The sequence below is a fragment of the Rhinolophus sinicus genome, chromosome 6 (genome assembly GCF_057876585.1).
Source record: "Rhinolophus sinicus isolate RSI-liver-muscle chromosome 6, RSI-T2T, whole genome shotgun sequence".
NCBI lineage: Eukaryota > Metazoa > Chordata > Mammalia > Chiroptera > Rhinolophidae > Rhinolophus > Rhinolophus sinicus.
In genome coordinates this window covers 55,038,540-55,062,454 of record NC_142506.1, presented here as the reverse complement: position 1 = coordinate 55,062,454, position 23,915 = coordinate 55,038,540, and the positions used below count along the sequence as shown (strand labels likewise).

The 23,915-nt window shown below is 34.6% G+C and overlaps 1 protein-coding gene across 18 annotated transcripts in view; it reads right to left on the bottom strand.

The window, feature by feature from the left end:
* Nucleotides 1-23,915, bottom strand: part of CDC42BPA (CDC42 binding protein kinase alpha) — a 202,594-nt gene that overhangs the window by 12,643 nt on the left and 166,036 nt on the right. For all 18 annotated transcript variants that reach the window (XM_074316911.2, XM_019730880.3, XM_019730876.3 and 15 more), the window contains 11 exons: nt 20,645-20,750; nt 17,283-17,419; nt 16,410-16,549; nt 15,074-15,155; nt 13,073-13,289; nt 12,158-12,220; nt 10,649-11,242; nt 8,540-8,637; nt 5,998-6,082; nt 3,280-3,403; nt 2,436-2,553 (listed from right to left, as the gene is read on the bottom strand). In XM_074316911.2, the coding sequence (XP_074173012.1) occupies nt 2,436-2,553; nt 3,280-3,403; nt 5,998-6,082; nt 8,540-8,637; nt 10,649-11,242; nt 12,158-12,220; nt 13,073-13,289; nt 15,074-15,155; nt 16,410-16,549; nt 17,283-17,419; nt 20,645-20,750 (1,764 nt within the window). The remainder of the gene's footprint in view (nt 1-2,435; nt 2,554-3,279; nt 3,404-5,997; nt 6,083-8,539; nt 8,638-10,648; nt 11,243-12,157; nt 12,221-13,072; nt 13,290-15,073; nt 15,156-16,409; nt 16,550-17,282; nt 17,420-20,644; nt 20,751-23,915) is intronic.

Here is a 23,915-nt window from a genome sequence, read left to right as displayed (position 1 = left end):
TATAAAAGGAATGGAAGGAATATTAAAAACTGGGCAAAAAAGCTAGAACAAAAAGAGCCAACAAGGTGGTCATGGGTTAACAAAATCAGTGAGAACCAAGACTAAAAATCTATCGTCAATGGAAGTAAATAGCCAGCACAGAAGGCCGTGTGTCATGGAATCAGGTGGGGGATGAATCTTTGGGGAATGTTTTTTAAACTTGATCAGCTTATTGAATTGTTTTGCTTAGTAATAAAGCCTTGATTTACTTGGAACAAAAAAACAGGCATTTCTTTTAAGTGATGGGAGGGTGAGAGGAGAAGAAGCAGAGCAAGGAGGGCGCTGTGATATAAAAAATTATTGCCGCATTTGAAATTTGGTATTTAGCTTCAGTGTGCTTATTCAGGGTGTATGAAGACCAAGTTTTATTGTGTATGAAGGTCTAAAGAATTCTGGAACATTAGCAAATTGAATTTTCATCCGACGGCAGAAAAACACAAAGCAGAGAAACATTTTATTAAATTCTGAAACGATTTCACCTTAAGGAAGATAGTGTAATATGTGGGATAAAATAGAATTTATTAATTTTTTTCTTCTTGCTATGATGTTAGAATATATAAGATGAAAACTATATTCTTTGTTGTGCACCAAAATGAAGCAAAACTGAAAGAAAATTTTAATTTTAAAAGGATACTACCCATTGAAACCTTGTTAACTACTAGAATAATTTTGTATTTGCTAATGTGTTGCTTTGTAACATATGTGTTTGAAATCTGTATCCTTCTAGCCCTCCTTAATGCTAAGTGCATATTGGTGTTGAAAAACTATTTACTAAGTAAATTTCAAAAAGTTTCATTAAAGTAGTACATAACACTTATCTATCACATATAAACTATACATATGTTCACATTTCAATTGCTTATCATAAATTTAAAAAATTCTCTCATGGTACTTTCTACCTGACAGGGTAACTTCCACAGGGAAAAATGACAGAGGCTTTGGACTATATAGTTATGCTATGTTTACTTCTAAGAATAAAGGAAAACCAGACTGAGGACTAAAGCAAATGTTCAGAATGGGAAAAGAACAGAGAGAAATCTAAATCTGACTCCCAGGCAAAGGCTGAAAAAATAGTATAGCTTTTAAACATGACAGATCACAGTTTTATATTTAAACTCAGCCTTTATTTATGCCCAGTATTTTCACCTTAATATTTACGCTCAGCCTTAAATTTTTTACTTAGCTTTAATCACTATATCAAGATTAGCTGTAATCTTTGTATAATTTATTTATATTTACCCAGTACAGTAAATAGAAATCTCCATTCCAAAAGGATAAATGATTGTAATAAATGATTTGAACTCCTTAAAGGAAGGACTATTACTATAATCATATAACAATGTCTTAATGATAATGAGAAATCAATGATAGTAAAAATGTTACATTCATTCATAAGCAGGGCCAACTGGGATATTTACAATGAGGAACTCAGACTCAAATGAATGCACATTTTTTTGCACTTCCCATGAAATAAATGCAAAACTACCTTTAACGACTTAAATTTTTTATTTTAAAAAACTTGACTACACATCCAACTTATTACCTATCATTTTTTTCTGGCAGTGTGTTTACATTTTCTAGAGTTAGTAATGAGGATAGTTAACACAGACTTCCTTAGAACAAGCTTCAAAAGTCACAAATCATCTTCCAAATTGCCACAGTATACAAATTTGCTTAAAAGTCTGTGCAAAACCTAGATGTTGTCACCATTGATCAAAAGGGTCATGTTACGGTTTCAATAGTTTTTTGAGAGTACTATGATACTAAAATGTTAAGTATAAATACAGCATGGATAATTAGCTAATTCCACTAATGTTCTAAATTTCAACATAACAGGTCCAAGAATCCACTCTTTATGTTGTTAAAAGACCAAGTTTTCCAATGTTGTATTTGTTTCTGTAAGGCTGACTAGCCAAAGGAAAGAGATTTAATTTTACATTCAGATGAGAGGTGTTACTGTGACTGACCAAGCTAATGCCAGTCTCCGGGAGGGAGGAAAAGCCAAATACCTGTATCACACTGCGAAAACTCAGTGGAATTTTAGTGATTTGGTAACCAAGTTCTGAGTCTTGGTACAGACCCTCTTCAAACCTGGCAGTTTATTCCACCAACAACAGTGATCTAGGTATGGGAGAAGTTTATAGGGTATGAAACTAAATGAGAACTTGGTATGTTTGATTTTTGATAGATGTCTAAATTTTGTGTTTTTCTCATCAGGTATGTCATCATGCATCTTACACATATTACAACACACTGAGATAAACATTTCCTCATTATCTTAATACATCCTTTTAAGTCTTACATTTATTTCAGCACATGCTCACACAGCATCCTCCCCCAGCCCCACTTACTCTTAACCCCAATTCATATTAACATTCACTCTTAATTTCTCTTACCATGGGCAGATCTTTTAGGATCTGTATTCCATCTCCTGGACCCATGTGTGCTATGTGGTTAAAATTAGTTGGGTTAGAAATTAATTTATTTCTCATTTCAGGATCTCGTAGCATCTCTCTGTAAAAGAAAATACCTATTTAGACACTTTTTTCATGATCAATCTAGAAAGCTTTAGAAACAAATTAAGGATATTTTATTTTTTCATAAAAATAAACTGTGAAGTCATGTTAATAAGGATAGAATTAAAATAATAGAATATAGTCAATTAAAAATTTACTTAGATTTGTTTTACATTTTAAATAAAAGATCTTATGATTTTTGGTAGGAAAATAGAGGGTTCTTTCAGCACATAGATGTTAAAGAAGCGCTTCTCTATTTCACAGATAATTCTGACCATTTTATGTGTGTCTCTTAAAATAACTGATGACACTTTAGAAATGTTTTTATATATAACTGGAAATACTACAAGCCTATTTCTCTTTACCAATAAAGGGAATAGTTAATCTGAAGTTCATAAACATACACAGGTTTACTATTTAATGCACAGATACATTCTATGTTTATATTATAGAAAGGCTCACATTCTAAAAATTGTAACTACTCCATATATATAGAGAAGTGAATCGGATTATGGTACTTTTATCTAGTTCATACTCACAACATGGAGAGTGGTCATTAAAATGACACTGAGAAGCACGCTCACCGTTGAAGTTTTTAACCCCACAGATGAATGACAAATTTCCAGAGACCAAATTTTCCTCCCAGATCAAATATAGTATTATCACCAAATAGTCCTCCGATGCTACGAGCATGGATGGATGATCGTAGAAACTGAATATCTACCTCCTCTGCTGCATCCTTTCCTCTTCTGGGACTCTGAAGGAATAACGCCGCTTATTGTTAATATTTCTAACCATTTGCTTCCGACTATTATCTGATGTTTCAGGAACTACCAGTTCATCACCTTCTGTTAAAAAAATACAAAGAACAATGACGTTCTTTAAACTGCTAAAATGCTTTTTATCCATTAATCTCTAAGACAGTATAAATGTTAATCAATTGTGCAAGTACAGTATATGCTATTCTGATTTTTAAAAGTTGTGTGATCATAGTAAATAAGCAATAATTTTCAACAGAACCCATATAAACAGATATATGCTCAAGTTAAACACAGCGTACAAAGTGTATTATCACTTTTATTTGATTATAAACATAAAACAGCACAATTTCTCTAGAAGGAAAAAAAAACATAGTGGCCTGGGTGTCCTATCACTCTGGCCACCCCACCCCCAGTATCTCTGCACTATTTTCTCTCTCCTTTCCAGGTACTGGTTTCAATGTGTTAGAAAGCTCCTATGGCTAACTTGCATAGCAATCAGGCATACATGGTAAATTGTTCACGTAAATAATAATTAAAAGTATTTTTACACATTCAAACATTCCCTTTGCAAGATCCACACTGTGAGATGCACAAAGGAAAAGGAATTGTGTTCCCACTAGCTTCCTTTACTGAAGGCAAGAATCTGTCACTAGTTCTACTCTTGTGATCTTGGGGGGAGATGATACTTAATCATATATATCTAGCAACCCAGTGCCCATCTTATTCTATTTCAATTTTAATACATAGAAATAAACAAAACTATCAGCCACTGGCTCCCAAAACATGCTGTGATATGTGAACGTACTGTAAAATAGACAACTGTACCCACACAACATGATGGGTAAACAAGATCAGGAAACAGAGAAATGCCAATCTTTACAAGTTTTTAAAGACCCAGAAAGCTGAAGTGAGGAAAAGGAGGTGGGAAGAAGCCAAACGGCCTGTAAGTCAGGCCAAAGGAAGATGACTGGTAAAAAAAGCAACACTTTCCCATTATCATAGTAACGTAGTTTAATGAGATTGTTTTCCTAACAACAAACGTGAAAAAGGACAAAATTTTTAAAGTAGACGAGAACATGAAACAATTTTGGAACTTGAGCATTGTGCGGATAAAGAAGGTCTTGGGGAGTTACAGTGGTGATGGGAGATTCTGGAGAGCCCAAGGGCTGGGGGAGCACTTTGGGATAAAGGAGGTGAAGAGATGAGGGAGAAAGCAAGACAGAGAAAAAGAAAGGATCTCTAGGAAATAGGATTTCCTTCCCTTTACAAAGGACAAGACCACTATGCTGAAATTCTGTCAGGTCTCCCTTGTCCAAGCTCCACCTTTACCCGTAGCCTAGAATAGAAAGATGAAAGCAAAGGAAAAGACAAATTGGAATAGGTTTTATCCTATAGACACAAACTGGGTAATGGACACATTTTATGATCATCAGGGTCACACACAGTGAGAACAGGGTAGATTTCAGTCCTGTGCAGATATTTGGAGTTAATCTAAGAAACAAATACGAACTTAAGTACAGGGTCTTGAAAATGAAGGCCCTAAGCTTGCTTCATTGGCTTCATAAATGGCCATCATTTCTAAAACCTGACTATCCTTTCTCAAGTCGCACGAGAATATCTTCTTAGTGAAGAACGTCTACACTCACCAGTCTGCATATCAAGACACCACCAGGGCATCAAATCTGAAGCCAAGCAATTTCACGTGTGTATTTCAGTATTAAAACAAACAAAACAAGAAATAAACTTTTGATGGATTTTTTTTTTTTATAGCAGAATATACAAAGTTATTGGAAGAATATGGGGGGAACAAGAAAAGCATAAACAACAAGATGATAATCCCACTACTCAGAGATAACTGGTATAAACATTTTAATGTGTTCTCTTGACGACAATGTTTTTACTTACATTTAAGACAATTTAAATGATTTTAAGTACATATTGTACCATGAGGACATCTTCATTAAGTAGATCCACCAAAAAAGATTGTTAACTTATGAATCTCTGTTACGCAGAAATTTGTTGCTAAGACATGAGAATAACTATTACATAGAAGAGAGCATTCTATCTGTTGAAAGTGCGATTTTAACTGTGCAGGTGCACTGACTGGCAAGCAGCTCCCTTGTTTAGTTGCCTGTGGACAGTCTCCCTGGCTGGGACTCACCTCACTGCTTTGGACACTGCCCTTCTCCTCTCTGTAACGCCCAGAGTCCCCATTCCCTCTCCTGACTCTGGCACGCCTGTGACTTTGCTCTCTTCCCTTTTGTCATCTGTCGCCCATGTTATCATTCGCACTTCAGAAGTTCTAATCCCTACGCACTGGCTGATAAATTTTCATAATTTTAGTGCTACAAATCTTGCTTAGGTTCCACAGTATTAAAAGTACAGAAGAAATATTCAGCTATACTTTCTCTACTTACCTCAATACTCCACAAAAGAATAACAAGGTAGGTTAGAAACAAAATGTTTTGCATATACAGTAATGCCAGCCTAAACAGAATGGCTTTTTGTCCAGCAGTTTATCTTAATATATTGAGAGAGTATGCTAAGAGGCCAAGATCACAGACTTTGGAGTAAGATACACCTGAGTTTAAATCTGAGCTCTGCCACTTATTATCTTCTAGGCAGTCCGCTTAGAGAGAATGTTTCCATTGAAGCTATCCTATTTGTGTGTATTTTCTTACCTGCCATCTTATTTTTGAAATATATCAATCTAATTGTCTCCAACCCTAAAAGATTTAATGATCCTTCACTGTTTAAGGGTCGAACCTAAAAACAATAAAAAATAAAATCAGTATTTCAACAAAACCTTCAAATATTAAATCATAAGACTTTTGGTATATATATATAAAGCACAAACCATTCAGACCTTTAATTTATCCTTCCTCTTTCTCTTCAAAATATAGCACTCTCAGAAAATCAACAAAAAATTAACATTAATTCTGACTGGAAAGGTACAAAATTATCTAATGTGAACGAAGTTATAATGATAACATTTTAAAGGAAGACTATTCTGGGCAAAAAAAAGAAGTAGAAATACATTTAAACCTTAAATTTGACTTTTTAAAACCATTTGCTTATACAGAAATGATACCAAGTGATTATACTAATATATCAACACAGATACTTTTAGAATTTTATTTGAACTAAATGTACACATATGAGAGATAAAATTGTACAACACAGAGGAAAAACTGCCAACAGATGGTGATGGAGCAACTGGTTATCTACATGGAAGAAATGAAACTGAATCCCTACTTCACAACATACACAAAAAATCAACTCCAAAAGGATCAAAGACATAAATGTAACAGGCAAAACTTTCAAATTTTTGAAAGAAAATAAAGGTCATAACTTTATGACCTTGAGGTAGAACTTTCTTAAACAGAAAAGAGATAAACCTAAAGGATAAGAATGATATATTTAACTACATTTAAATTTAGAACAATACATTTCAGCAAAACAGCGTAATTTATTGTTATTTTATAATAACTGTTCATCACCATAAAAGTTATTAGATAGGTCACAAACAGGGAAAAGATTCACCACACCCATTACTAACCCTGTATCTGTAATATATAAAGAATTTCAATAAATATGTAAGAAAAAGATGACAAATCAAACAGGAAAATGAGCAAAAAGACATGACCAGGCATTTCACAGAAGAGGAAATATAAATACTGAATAAACATAAAAAGATTATAAACAATACAGTTGACAAAGGACATGCAAATGAACATTTCAATGAGATACCACTGCATAACCATATATAATGGCTCTAGAACTATGAATTCTGACAATGGCAAGTGTTGAGAGGATGAGTCAGTAAAAACTCATATATTGCTTGTGCGTGGGAGTGTCAACTGGTACAATTACTTTGGAAAATAACTTGACACTATCTTATAAAGTTGAATGCGTGCATTCCCCATGTCCCATCAGTTCCATCCCCAGGCATATGACAAAGCATATGCAGCAATGTTCACCACAGTAAAAAGGTAGGAAATAATTCAAATGTACTAACCAGACAACAGATCATTTATGATCTATTCACCCAACAGAATATTTTATATAGTGGAAAGCAATGAACAACATGTAACATGGTACATGTAACACCATGGAGGAGTCTTAGAAACACAGTAAATGCACAAAGAAAGCAGGGCAGGAGATGACATACAACATAACATTTTATAATCTCAAATGCAAGAACTGAACAATGTATTGTTTGGGAATATTTAAATACACAAAAAGTTCTGGATTTTAAGAAAAGCAAGGAAATGATGAACACAGCATTAGGGATAGTGATTTTCCCTGGAAAGAGGCAGGAGTATGGATAAGGGAAAAATACACAGGTATTTTTGTAATGTTCTGGCTCTTAAGTTAGGAGGTAGGTTCATAAGTGATCAGTTTATTATTAAGCTTCATAAAGGTCACATATTGCTTCACATATGTTGGAAAATTTACATAATAAAAATAAAAGGGAAAAACTAATTGTTACCAGCCCAAATGTACAAACTAGAGGACTGTAAATTTTGCTTTATATAATGCAGCAGTATTTACAAGAGCTTTATTCACTGCTGATGTAGTTTAAAATTGGGGAAGATTCTGAGATATGATTTTGGCTACTTTCTTTTACCTGTTCTTCTAAACCCTGTCCCCCAACTAATGATACATGCTACATATATCTATATGAAACTAATACTCTTCACTTTTGCAAAACAACCTTTCTATACTACTTGCAAAAATTTTCTTTATGTTATCATAGGGAAATATTACAGGAAAATGTTTTATTAGGAATATGTGAAACCTTTATTTTATAATCATGAGCTGCTTAAACACAGTTTGTTTCTAATTTTAATCACTTTTCTAGCCTGTAAATCTGTCCTCACAGGATTACAAATTGCAAACCATTATGTGAAAAACTCTTATAATTAAGAATAACACACTCCCTCAGAGCTCCTTAAAATACAGTGGAAGGTAACACTGACATTTTCGGTTGTAGGATGTATTCTAGTTGTTTGAAATTCAATGTAATAAAAATAGTGTAGTGTTGAGCTAATTATAAAATTAACCAGCTTGATTTTTGTTTTGTTTTTTCTCTTAAACTAAGTCCCAAGTTATCAATCACATATGACAGAAAATGCTGAATTGGTGAAAAACAGCTAAGTAGTCCCATTAGTGTTACTTACACTCATTAGTTTGCTTAGCCATATTTTAATGGTAACTTACCTTTTTGAGTGGGAGAGTCTGAATCCATTCCATGGAGTTCACATCAAAGATGTCAACCGCATTTTCACTATACACGGAGAGATACGGTGCATTGTAACCTGGGAGAAGGGAATAGAAAACACTTGGCTGGTTGCTTTTAACTATTAAACCCAAAAGATTTTGAAAGATCTATGCTAAATCCTACTGTTATCATATAGTACCCACATCAAAACCTTTTTGAAGTAAACAGAACATGAATCAGAAATTAAGAGATTTTATAGCCACTATAATACAGAAGGATTCTGCTAACACCAAAAGTATAGTATCCCCCTGCCCAACACTAATTCTATAAAGGAACTACTTTAAATTTTTAAAGTATTTGATTCCTAAAGTAGTTAAGCGATTGAAGGTGAAACAAACTTACAGAGCAGAGAAATCTTTAGGTAAGCGTTCTAGTCAGCTATGAATGTCTGATAAAGCACCTCGCGTAGTTACATGAATATGGTAGGTACTCACTATGTACTTAATGAAAGAATGAAAATCAATAAATGGTGATACAAGCAAAGAGAGATTAAACGATTAATCTAAACTAAGGTCACAAATTAAATTTTTGGCAGAGCTATTCATAAAAGCCAGATATTCTAATTCTTACTCCACATTAGAAGTAAAACCCTGAATTATTACATGACTAGGTTACAAAACAGCATTCATTCTAAATATGATGCCACAGATAAGAGTATATATTTCAGGAGAAACAAAACATTAAGTATAATTAAGTCTGGGTTTATGGGATCAGAATTATTTTTCTTTTTATCTAGATTTTCTAATTTTTCTATAATAAGCATGTATGGCTCTCCTAAACTTTCTTCTACTGAACCTTCACACTCGACGGTACTCACAGCCATCACTCCTCCTATCCTGTTACAGTGGAAGATGTTTTCCTCCTCCTGCCCCACACCCTCCCCCAGGGTTCTGAATTCCACCCACTCTGGTCTTCTGGGGGATCTTACTCCAGTTTCTACATTTACACAGAGTCAACCTTTCCCTAGTTCCCTAGTGGCTATTTCCCTCCAGCATTTAAACATGCTCAAGTACCTGCCACTAAAAACCAAACATTCTGGATTGGAGAGTCCTCCTCTGTGCCTCTACAGAGTCTGGTCTTCTGCTATCATAGCACCTACCTTCTATTGCAACTCCTTGCTTTGTCGTGAATCTATTCCCTGCACTCTATGCTCTGTGAGAGTAAGACTGTCTATTTTACTCATTGTTATGTCTTGTACAGTGAAATGGCACATAATGAATATTCCAAAATTTATTAATGTCTTAATATTTTCTGAAATAGTGTAATAGGCAATTTTATTTTATTTTATTTATTTTTTGAAGGGTCTGGTGGTTTTTTTTTGGGGGGAAGGGGAATAAGACTTTATTGGGGAACAGTGTGTACTTCCAGGACTTTTTCCAAGTCAAGTTGTCCTTTCAATCTTAGTTGCAGGGGGCGCAGCCCACCATCCCTTGCAGGAGTCGAGGAGTCGAACCAGCAACCTTGTGGCTGAGAGCCCACGCTCCAACCAACTGAGCCATCTGGCACTGGCTCACGTAGGAATCGAACCGGCAGCCTTTGGGGTTAGGAGCATGGAGCTCTAACTGCCTGAGCCACCGGTCCGGCCCCTGTAATAAGCAACTTTAAACATCTACCGAGCTAGATAAAAAAATGTAAAACTGAGTAACACTTCTCGTAGATGCTAGACGGTATCTTTACATAGCTGATTAAATAACTCACTTAGTAACTACTTCTCCAGAAGTCTTATGAGCTATGAATAATCACAGACACTATGTTTTTCAGGACCATGAAGGTAACTAGGGTTATTTCAAAATACAATAGCATGGGTTAAAAAAATGCATCTAAGTAAAATATTCCATAGAAAGATTACCTTTAATTATATGCATGACTGTGTTGAACTGTTGGACTAACTACACATGGGGACTTTATATAAACAACATAATACTGTGGAAAAACCTTAAGGATGACTTAAAAAAATAACCCGCTGTTAATGACTACTTCTAGGAGACGAAGTGGAAGGAACAGAAAGAGACAGGAAGGTACGACAGCCAAAAGGAGGAGAATCTTACAACAAGAGGAAGGGCTTGCTGGCCACATCAGCTCCTGCTGTCTAGATCTTCGGCCCTGGCAGTCAGTGTACATCCCAATGCTGTTAAAACACAGCAGGTATTCTTTACTGGAGATCTCCACTGCGCAGATGGCATCCATCGGTTGATGTGCAATAAATGATAGTGTGTGGTCATTTGAATGGAGCATACTGTACGGACTTCCTTCTCCATTCAAGGGGTATCTTAGAAACCCTGACTGGAATCCCACACAGAGGTGTTCACTGAAGATTGCCATCCATTGGACATTGTATGGGACTTGAATTTCCTTAAATTTTCTGTGACGGGTCTTGCTCTGAAATAGTTCGTAACAGAGGACCTGCCTTTTCATAGCCACACACAGGCATGTAAGAGCTCCATGACGCACTTTCCCAGAAGTTATGGTTTGACACCCTTTAGTTTCTGCCAGCTTATAAAAATCAGTCTCTCGTCCGTCCAAAGCTGACATAGGAAAAAGTCGTACGTGACGATTTCGTCCTGAGATGACAGCAACAAGCTGATCATTTGGAATGAGTTCAATCTGATGAATCTTCTTATTGTCACCAACTCTAATAATTTCTAGGCAAAGGAACAGTAAGTAATAAATCAGATGAAAAATAATGTCTTGTTTATTCATTAATCATATCCCAATTACAGACAAAAGGATATACATACGTCAATTTATTATAAAGACAGATGCACAGAGAAGAATAAGAGCTCAGAAATCATATGGAGAAAAAGGAAAATAATTACACCCATTACAAGATAATTTAACTGACCTATAGTAAAGTATTAAATTTAGCACTGAAATTTTTGGCAGCCAAGGCAAAGAACTCCTGTGTGATAAAAGCATGCCAGATTTTCAAAAAACAAAACAGACAAACCTTTTTACTGGCACTAAATTCTAGGGAACTTTACCATAGGGTTTCTATTTTTGAAAAAATGAGTAACTCATATTTCACTAAAGGTATTTTTATGGGTAACAAATTAATGAAGTTTAAATGCTTTGTTTTCCCATGATCTAAACTTGATATAAACATAGAACACTGTATTCAAAAATGCTAAATTAAATTGGCTCCTTTTTAGTTCATCCAATATTTAATTTCTCTCCAGGAAAAAAATCTGTTGTAATAAACTGTGGGAAACAAACACATTTTAATGACTATTACCTCTTCTAGTACTATTAGAACAATGGAAAAATCAAGTTGTATTTTCTTTCATGTACCTTCTTTAGAAATGCAACCTGAGATCATACAGTAGGACTATTAAATAAAATTACACAAGAAAGACAATCCACACTTGGGAAGTTTTAGAACTTAGGATCACTAAAGATATTAAAAAATTATCTTTTGACTTATCAAATTAGGTCTGAAAATGTTAATTATAATAAATAAGAGCAAATCCTACTGTTTTTAGAATTTAGAATCTAGAGTTTAAAATTTTCTAAGAACATATGGTTTAAAGTTACCCCACAATAATTAAGTTTTCTCTTACCATCTTTGGTGACATGCACAACAAATAAACCTTCTTCATTTCCCAAAGCTATCCTTTCATGATCTATGCAAGATATAAATATGAAACATTTCTATTAGGTAAAAAACTGTGTAAAACTTATAGAACAGATAATTTAAAAATTTGGTAAAAACAACAACACTGAAATAAATAATTTAAAAATAGCAATAACAATTTGTACTACTAAATTTCTTTTCAGATTACAGTCGTAAATATAATCTCATGTCTTTTTAAATAGATCATTAAAAATAATCTATATCAATACTTATAAAAAGAAGTAAATGTTTATTTAATAAAAGGTGAAAAAAAATTAAAAACTTAGTTTGTTAGTGCCCGGGGTCCAGTTTCATTTCTTGTTTTGGGAGGGAAAGACTGTAAAAGGTATTTGCAGTCTGTTCATTAAACGTTTCATTATTTACTAGAAAGTAACAAAAGAGTTGTATGTGTACAAAGGAATATAACAAAAATTTAAACTTCCAGACATTGGAGCTGCCATTTATTTGAGAGCATTTTATATGCAAGGCACTCTGTGTTATGTATTACATCTTATTTAAACTTCCCAATAACCTGTGCAAGGCAATTAGTATCTACATTTTATATAGGAAACTTATGCTTTAAGACATTAAACAGCTTGTTTTCACTCAAGCAGAAAATGTATTTGTTAATAGGTTAATTTTTAGCGCTGTTACTTTTTCAGAAGAAAACATATTTGAAAAGTGTTTACTGAGAAACAAAACTCTAATATGGTCTCATTCACTCAATACACACTTACTGAGCATCTGCGATACAACACATACTACGCTGGACACTGGGGATTCCTAGATGAAAGCCAATCCCTGCTGACAAGGTCGATTAGTAAACAATTACGTCAACATGATAAATGTTATAAATTCATACCTATGATTGCAGCTGCCTGGGTTGTTTTAATGAGGGGTAGAGTGCTGTCATACGCCTCTTTGGGAACATAGACTGAGCGGTCTCTGAATTTGTTTTTCTTCAAAATCTTGTGCAATTCACCGAGCACTCCCACCCACTTACTCTTCTCATTCTCACTATCTGCTAGCATCAGGATCGAACATTTGTTATTAGAGGCTGAGAGCTGGGAAGTTGTGACCTAGAAAAAGTGAATCAAAATACATGATTTTAGAAAACAGACACCTTTAAGCGAGTTTGATGCTTATGCTAGCCAATAAAATGAGCATTCATTAAGTGATTCCTTTAACGAGTTTAGCTATTCCGAATCAGAAGAATAACTGGTTTTAGCATTACATTTCATGGCAAAGCGAAGGTAGCAGGTATCATTCTAAACGTTAGTAACATTTTTATTTTCTTTGCTATGAAGTGCTAGAATACTATCACTAAAAATGCATCGCATATACTCACATAACAGCAACTAACATTGACTAATTACTGGGCACTGATCAAAGCACTTTAACTCATGCAACCCTCTCCACATCTTCATCAGATAGATATTGTTATTACATCCTGATTTTATACATGAAAGAACTGGGATGCAGAGAAGTTAATTTCCCTAAGGGCATACAGCAGCCTGGAATCCCATGCTCATGCTTGTAACCACTACACCATACTGATTTTCAACTTGTTTTAAAAGTCAGAAATGCTCAGAAATACTTACATGCTGTGTTATTTCATAACAATAACTCACATTATCTTAGAGAAGATCAGATCACTTTAGTTACTATTTAAATGAAAGCTTATCATTATGCAAACAGCACTTAGAACAGATTTAAATTTTATATACATGGATCTTTTATTAAAAGTAATTTAAGCATCAGTGACAATAAAATCCCACTATTTTATCAGTTATAGATAAGAAGGCCTCTTTAGGTTCCCTTGGTGGCTACAGAGAGAATAAACAGTTGTTTGTATGGGAATTAAGACTAAGTATAGTCTTCGTCTAACCTTCCTGACATAGAAGATTCACAAATACTAAGCATATATATAGGTATAACATTTGGGCGGTAGTCCTTTCTTTTTGCCTCTGTTATCTTAATTCACCAATTCAAGACTTCCCTGTGGATAGCCTCCAAAGATGGCTGCCAACAATTCTGCCTATGGAATTCCATTCTTCTTATCAAAAAGAGGAGTCCGTTCTCCTCCTCTTAAATCTGGGCTGACCTCATGACCTACTTTGACTAACAGAAAGCAAGAGGGTTATTATGCCTGTTTTGGGCCTAGTCTATAAAAGAGCTGGCAGCTTCTTTGGCTCTCTTGGAAGCCAGCCAGAGAGCTCAGCCAGACCACCGAACCACATGGAGAGAGTTCACAGAGAGAACTGAGACCGCCCAGCAAAGAGCCAGCACCAAAACCCCAGATATGAGAGTAAGGTCGTTTTGGATATTCCAGCTCCAAATGAGCTGAATGCAGCCACATGAGAGACTCCAGTCAACAACAAAAGACCTACAGAATGGTGAAAAACAAATCACTATTGGTTAAGCCACTAAGTTTTGGAGTGGTTACTGCAAAGCAATATAACTGAAACACACCTTAATTTTTTAAATGAGATTTTAGAAGAAACTTCTATTTTTAAAAAACTTGAGAAATCTCACACTTATTTCATTTTCCATATGGTAGTATTTATTTGAAAATTCAATTGTGACTCAAAAATGTTGTCCAAGGGGAAGCCTATTTTAGCAGCCATATAATTATGTGGCTTTCACTAAGCAATATTTAATTATTTAATTAAATACAGATCTTTCAGTAATTAAATATTTACTTAGTATTAATTGTCTATACATACAAGTATTTAATGATACGAGTATATAAATGAACACAGGATTTGGTTCTATTCCTAGTAAGCTTGTGATCTATATGGAGAAGCGAAACATACTCATTAAAAACAAGTAATTCAGTGATCAAATTATAGCACATACTTACTCTAAATATACAGGGTATATCTTTTCGACCTGCATGAATAACATCAGAAGCCAAAACTGAACTCACAGAAAATTCTTCATCCCTGAAGGAAAAGTGAAACATTAGAAGTCAGTTTATGTAGGTACATGTGTGTGTGGTCTTAGGTGTGTATCCAAATAACACACATGAAGTAATCCTCAAAACTTAATTGCACAAAGTATCCAAATTAAGTATTTTTAAAAGTTTGATTTTTTTCCTCCATTGTAATTGATAGTGCCCAAAGTATTAATAATTTATCAAGAGTTTAACAGCAGCACATGATAGGAGAGGTAGAAACAATTCCTATTTTACCAAAAGTCCCAGGCCAGTAAGTATAAAAGTAGGACTGGGATTTGAATGCTGGACGGGCTCCAGAGTCTCCAGCAGACTCGACCCTTTTGCTTCTCATAATACATCTCATGTGCCCTCAACATAGCTCATCTGATATTTTACTGTTCTTTCAACACCTAAAACAGATTTGCTCCACAATAATTTATTCTTTGTGATTTCCTTAATTTGGTTATTGGTATCATCATTCTGTTGGTCTTGGAGATTTGACGTCTTATCTTTCCTTCTACAATTAGTCCTTGAGCAGGCTCTGTCAGATTACCCTTGGTAATATAGCTTGCATTTATCCCTTCATGTTCCATATTTATAAGAAAGATAGCATGCCAGAGATGCTGGCAGGAAATGCTAATGTGAGCCATCCTAGTTCTGAGTGCTGGAGGAAGATGTGAACTGGAAGTGTATGTTTTGAAGTCATCAGTGCAGGAGAGTGGCTGAAGCTACGGGAGTTAATAAGATCACTCCAGAATGCCTCGAGTTACCAGAGGTAAGGGAGAGCACTCCAAGGGGCACAGGAAGAGTCTGAAAAATGAGACCAGAAACTTTCAAGAGATGCACTTACTTAAATGTTTACCAGTTCAGTATATATTCCAAGGGCGTGTCTGATTTTGAGATTTCTATTTCCTTTCCTCGCATTGGAACTATACTCTAAGTCTTTATTTTAGGTGATGATATAAATCCCACACATTAGGCCTCCAATATCCCAGCAACCTTTAAGCTGGACTTTTGGATTCAAACATTAGCTTCTTTTCTCTGAACCCTAGCCCCAACACACTCAACACATACACACACAAACTGTCCTATTACGACTACTTCCTATTTTTTAATTATCTTACTATAGCAATATTAGTAAATTAGAAAATTAACACAATAGATTTAAATAAAAATACAGCAATATAATTAGAAGAAAAAATCAGACACCTTTTATTCCCACGTTACAAAGATACACATATTTTCACCTTTGAAAGCTTACCTCATGTCAATCACTTGACTAACTATCACACTCGGCTGAGATGCTTTGCCTTCCGCAATGTCGTACAGAAAGAGTTTGAAGTCACAAACTACAGCCAATGCTCTTTGCCATCCTTTCTTCACTCCAGCTGGCTTAGGGATCTTAGACAGGCAAACAAACAAACAAAACCAATTCAAACTGTCAACCAGAGCCTCTGTTATCACATATGTACTTACATGGTGAAAACCTGAAGATAATGTACATATGTTAGAAGTTTGCCACTTTGGTAAAGTAGCAGAAGGAACACATATACCATTAATAACATATGAGAAAATGTGAGAATACATTCTTGAGAATACATTCTTCTAACACTGAAGGACTTTTTATTCTGAAAAATTTTTAAATGGCACCATTTTAATTTTCACTAGCAATTCATTAAAATGACATTCATGGATTTCTTTCTAAGTAGCATAAAAGTAAAATTTGGTAGTAAGATGAAATGTAGCTTACTCGAGATTATAGGTAAGATTATGCTTTAAATATTACTCGAGATTATAGGTAAGATTATGCTTTGATAATACATCATACTTCCTAAGCATATGCCAACTCTCCCTCTAGCAAGACCACGTGCCAAAGACTCTTATGGAGATTTCAACATTGTTCATTACAAGAGAAGGACAGCACAGAAAATTGTGAAACATTTTGGAATTTATTTCCAAGCAAAAGCTAGGTTTTTGTTTTTCAAATCATTACTTTGGGTGAAATAAAATTCTTAGATAAATTTTGTTTACCTAATTTTCTGTCAAGGACTATGTTTGTAAGGTGACTGGACTTTATTTTAATTCATTAATAAACCTTAAAAGATTAATCTAAATCCAATTTAATCATACTTACCCTGACATGACCTTCATAGGCTGTCCCTATTCCTTTCTGAGGATCTATACCCAGGGGACCTTTCGTCTGTTCAGGAGGAACTGGACACACAGTTGGAGCTTTGTTTACACAAGTTATATGACACGAGAATCCACACACTTTTGGAAGGAAAAAGAAGAAACAATGTTCAACAAAAATTCATTTTTACAAAAAGGAAATTCACTAAGCATTCTTTACATGCAAGGTCCTATGTTAGATGAATGCTTATTTCTGATTTTATTTTAAACAACTGTTTTTGTTATTTGCAGAGCTGATTCATTTGCTTACCAAAAGAATTTCAATAAGAAATAGTGAATTTTTGTTTTTACTATTGCAATATTATTATTCTGTGTTAACATTAATGATCAAAATGAGAAGCAAACAGAAGGAAAAAACATCTAACTTTGTGACTAAAACGGCTGATTTAAACTTTGAATTCCTAAAAGAGTAGTTTCTGGAGTTTTCTCTATCGCTTTATCTCACTGCAACTTGACCTAAGCCCTGAAATTTCTCTTGCAAGAGTCATTAATGGATGTGAAATTACCTGACATATTTGCAACATCTGGCAAACCTTACCCATCCCTCTTTTTGAAAATGAAATTGTTCAGTGATTAAAAAGTTGGCAATTAAGGATAAATTTTGGGAGTCACTGATGTTATTATATATACTTATACTACTCTTAAGATAGATAATAACTGTACTTCATTGAGTGCTTTTAATTTTTCTGTAATGATGTAAGAAAGGCACAACTAAGTCTCCATTTACATATGCCTTGCCCCGTGGCATTGCTGGAATTCAAACCCAGGCCATCTGGTGCAGAGCCTGCACATCTAACTACTTACAATAGTGCCAGGGTACCTCTTGATACTCACATCATGAACTTGAGATTATAAGACAAAATGATGAATAAAAATAAACTCAAATTTTATGGAGATTTGGTTGGGTAAGAATTACAGGTTAAAATATTTAAAACAAGCTTCTTTGGAGGCGTTAAGACACTAAGAATATCTATTTAGATAATTCCTACTTGAAGGGGGGTCCTGGAGAGTATTTGGGAAAGAATAAGAGAGGAACTGAATGGATATCGTTGTGGCAATCTATACACATGGGGCAATGGATTGTACATCATAAATGGCTATTGTGAAACCAACAGAGAGGAAAGATGGACTAGTACTAACTGTCAAAAACTATCCGAACTTCTATAAGACATCTCAGTCACTTATAAGTAGAGTGTCTAACAAGTTATAACTTGTTTTACTGAGCAAAAAAAATCTTACCTCCAAAAAGGAGTGGAAGCAACAAAATAATTATCCTGTACTAGATCTAATTTTAATCAACCAGGAAGAAATAAAAATGACAGGAATATTTAGAGGCTGCAACTACATTATCATAACATTTAAGAAAGACTGGCATAGTTTAATGTGTCCCCACAGCTTTATAGGGTAGGCTTCAAAGGGTTTGAAGAAAAGATAGGCACAATTTCATGACACGAGACTCTAGGAGGTGACAGAGTTGGGAAGATCTCAAAAATTCCTACTACAAAATTGCAAATGATTCTGATGCACAAAAAATGGTAAGGAACCTAAAGCCAAGTAGCTGCCCAGAATTCTTTCTGATAAACATATTTTAAAATGGCATTTATAAGCACAGTTGACCTTGAACAAAATGGGTTTAAATTGTGAGGATCCATTTACATGTGAACTTTTTTCAGTAAATACTGTAAATGTGTTTTCCTTATGATTTTCTTGATGACGTTTTCTTTCTCTAGCTTACTTTTTTAAGAATACAGTATATAATATAACACACAAAATATGTGTTAATCGACTGTTTATGTTATCTGTAAGGCTTCATTCAGGTCGACAGTAGGCTATTAGTAGTTAAGTTTTGACTGGTCGAAAGTTATATACAGATTTTTACTGTGCTGGGTGGGGTAGGGGTTGGTTCCCCTAACCCGTTTTGTTCAAGCGTCAACTATACTGGCTAAGTTCCAAAATAAGGCAAAGCTTAAAAATTGTACAAATTCTCTTCTTTTGGCTTCACAAACACCTTCCCAGTCAATGATATAGGCTATGCCGTCTCAGATAACTGTGTTATCTTTACCTTTTCCCCTCCCTTAACTATATTTCCCAAGGCTCTGTCCTCATACATGGTCTCTTTTCACTCTACATGTGCTTCCTGGATAATGTTATTCATATTCATCACTTCATACACTCCAAATTCTCAAATCTCTACTTCCCAACCCTGACCATTTTCTCTGGCTCTGAACTCATGCATCTAACAACCTAGTTAAGATAACGCAATCTGGATCTAACACTCTGGTTGTGAGAACTAACCAAACATAGAACGCATTGCTTTAAGGTGCTATTAATTTCCCTCTATTCAAAGTAGTCAGATTCGAGCTAACTACAGTGTATACTCCAGGGGAACACATGCACCTGCTGGAGACTGACTACCTCCTTCAAGGTCCCTTCCAACCCTAACAGCAAGAAATGGAAACCAGCATTAGAATCTGAATTAGCAACTATTTCCTCATCTTTTTCATGAGCTATACTGGTAAATTATAATAAGGCATTGTTACAGTAGCAAGTCTCATTTGACTTAAAAATGGCACATTTCTAAAATATACATAAATAACATCTCTCATTATAACATATCATTTTCATTTCGGAAGTCTTAGGAAAAATAAAGTGGTGCCCAAACAAATATACTATGTTTGCTGTTCAGATGACCTCTGACCTTTCATCTCTCCGAATGTGAGCTCCTGAGGGTGGGCTCTCTGTCTCCCCATCTATAACTGCATCCCCAGGGCCAAGAAGCACAGAGCAGGCACTCCATGAACATGTGATGGATGAATCAATGAATGGGAGGAAAAAACCTCTGCTGTTAACACTAGGAATAAAACGTCTTTTGAGGCATGTGGCAGACACTTATTATTTCTGAAAAGATTCTGCACTGCCTTCTTTTCAATAATAATTTCTCTAATAAATTAAATAAGGTTAAAATTAAATGCATAGATTCAAGGATAACTTTCACGTCTTCTGTCACATAGGTTAATGGTGTTTCGGAACCACAAAATCATCTGAATAATGAAACAAAGGTGAATGGATCGTATTTAAATATATCTCTCTTGAAAAAAGTTTCTAGGGACCACCTGTCTAGCTTCTCCAATATTCAACAGACTTTAGCAAGGTGCTCAGTTTATTGTCTCTACTCCTGTTATCCAAAGAAAAGCTAATGATTAAGGACAACAAACATTTATATACCAGAATAACATTATTTGATTACAATTTAGGTAGTAAATGCTAGGACTCTAAAGCCACATTTTCTTACCATTTTGCTCTTACCTTCACAGGCACAGCCCTGTCTTATCAAACCCACCATCAAAGAGGTACACTGATGACATTTGGTAGGAGTAGTAAAAGATTTGACAAAAAACTGGTGCGTCTTGCGCTACAAAACAAGTTGATAGAAACATACACATTGATTATTTAAAGGATTTTCATCATGTGAATCTCTGTGCCCCACACTAGCTACTAGAATGTTTCTCAATAGAATGAATTATTTTCATTTCTCACCACATCTTTCTATAATCTATACTCTTCAAATATTTTTATTAGGCAATACTGAGATTATGCTAAAATAACAGAAGAAGTTAAGTGATAATTGCTCTTGAAGGCCACTTAAAAGTTACAAAATAAACTGGAACTTTCTTGTGGCTCACAAATTTTGACTTCAGGATTTTTATCAATTCTTCATATTATTCTTTAGCAAAGAGTTAAGTGAAAAATTTTCATATTTACACCTATAAAGAAATTTTGTTACTTTATAGCTTCTATCATTTTTCTTAATTTCTTTTGAAATATTGATTGTAGTTTTCATTGGTTTTATAGACATGTCTTTCTGACATACTTTCACTTTTTGTTAAAGATACATTGTTCTTTATTCTTTTTGTGCGTGAGACTTGACTGCTATCAAATTTTTAAGTAAAATAATTTTTTCTGCACTTTTATGAGGGCGGGGTGGGCCAGGGATTGCACTGAATCTGCAGACTGCTTTGGGCAGTACAGACCCAAAATCAATACTAGTATTTTAACAATATTATTTCTTCCAATCCATGAGCAACAGAATATCTTTCCATTTATTTGTGTCTTTTTCAATTTCTTTCATTACTGTCTTTTAGTAGTTAGTGAACAGATCTCTCACCTCCTTCGTTAAATTTATTCCTGGGTATTTTATTCTTTTTGATGCAACTGTAAATGGGATTATTTCCTCAATTTCTATTTCTGATAGCTTGTTGTTAGTATATTCAAGAGTATTTTCAAAGTTTTTTTTTTTTTTTAAATAATAAACATACCAAATTCCTGTATATCTGAGAACACTTTTAACATGCTCTCAGCTTTAAGTGATAGTACAGTTGAATTAAAATTCTAGGGTTCAAAACTCTTTTTCTTGAACACTTTAAACATATTTCTTTTTTAAAGATTTTATTGGGAAAGGGGAACAGGACTTTATTGGGGAACAGTGTGTACTTTCAGGACTTTTTCCAAGTCAAGTTGTCCTTCAATCTTAGTTGTGGAGGGCGCAGCTCAGCTCCAGGTCCAGTTCTTGTTGTTAGTGGCAGGGGGCAGAGCCCACCATCCCTTGTGGGAGTCAAACCCAGCAACCTTGTGGTTGAGAGGACGTGCTCCAACTGACTGAGCCATCCAGGATCTCAGCGGCAGCTCAGCTCAAGGTGCCGTGTTCAATCTTAGTTGCAGGGGGCGCAGCCCACCATCCCTTGCGGGAGTCAGGAGTCCAACAGGCAACCTTGTGGTTGAGAGCCCACTGGCCCATGTGGGAATCGAACTGGCAGCCTTCAGCGTTAGGAGCACGGAGCTCCAACTGCCTGAGCCACTGGGGTGGCCCTGAACATAGTTTTTAATTGTCTTCTTGCATCTAGTGTTGCTGTTGAGAAGCCTGACATCAATTTGATTTGTTTACAGACATCTGCTCTTTCTCTTTGAAAGTTTTTAGAGTTTTTCTCTTGATCCTTAAATTTTACTATAATAGATGTAGGATGTGTGTTTTTTCTTATCTACTCTCTTTTGCACATAATGATATATTTATATATGAGATTTTTCATTTAATTCTAGGTCATTATTTTTTAAGCATTAAGTATTTTTCTCCCTTTTGAAAGTCCTACTATGTAGATATTACTACTACTTCTGTCATGTAGCTTAACTTTCATATTTTCTATCTCATTAACTTGTTTTTCTGCTATATCATTTGCATAAAGCTATCTACTGAGTTCTTTATTTCAGCTGTTAATATTTTTATGTCAAGCACTTACAAACTATTTTTCTTCATAAGTGCTTTATCCTGCCCCATGTAACCAACACACTTCCTGTCTTATCTCTTTGAAGACATTAATTATGTTTACTTTTCTTTCACATTCTGTCTAACCTCAAAGTTTTGCTTTATCTGGCATAGGTTACCATATTTTGCTGTGTATAATGTGTACTTTTTTGCCCAAATTTGTGAGGGGAAAATAAGGATGCACATTATACATGGGTAGTTCTAATTCTGCATCTATATACATGTTTTTAATTCTTTTATTTATGCTTGTGAGTTAAAAGAGTAACTCTAGAAATCAATAGCGATATTCGTTTGCAAAACATTCTGGAATATGGTAATTGTTTTTGTTGAACTTAACAACGAACTTGTGACGACAAAGAGTTCTTGGCCTTCTATGATGCGTAAATATTGTAAATTTGTTACTGGTACACAAAATTTCTTGTACCTTGTCCTTGTATCTGTTCTTGTGTTTTGTAATTATCTGTTACATAAAATTTCTTGTATCATAATATGTTAAAAAAAACAAATGCTAAAATTCCTTTATAATACAAAAACAAGTACCTAAATGTAGACAAATAAAAATTTGAATTAAAAAATTAAAACGAAAGGTTTTATCCCTGAAAGTCTGGGCCAAAAACATGGGTGCACATTACATGGCAAAATACAGTATTCTGTTTGTTGCTTTCTTTCATATCAGTTACACTTTTGTTTATTTTATTAGTTTTTTTGATCCATCAAATCTCTCTTATTCTGTAGTTTAACCAAGGTGTTTATGTTCTGCAGACAGAGATTATTACAGTTTTCCAATTCCTAGAATTTCTTTGTAGGAGCTTCAGATAAGCAACTCAATCTTCATGTTCTTCCATAGATAGATAATACTTCAGTCACAGTCGTGTTGAAAAGTATTAAAAAAAAAAAAAAAGAACATTCACCTGAATTTTTCACTAAATATTTCTCTTTTTCAGTGGTTTATTAACCTCAACCTTAGATTCTTCCACAAGCGGCCTCAACTTTAATGCCTTCCTTACAACACATCCTCCAAGTACGACTCCTCACTGGAACAGACCTCACAACACTGAATTTAAGAAGATGGAAACAAAACAAACTTTTTACACTCTTCCTGCCTTTTGCAGTGATGATGATTTCCATTTGTACAGAATTTATTTTCTTTTCAAGCTTTCATGTTTGTGATTTTAAGGAAACCAATAATAAAGATCACAGGAAATACAAGAAGCAGAAATCCATTCTCTCTTTTTTATTTTCAGAAGACACCGTGCTCAT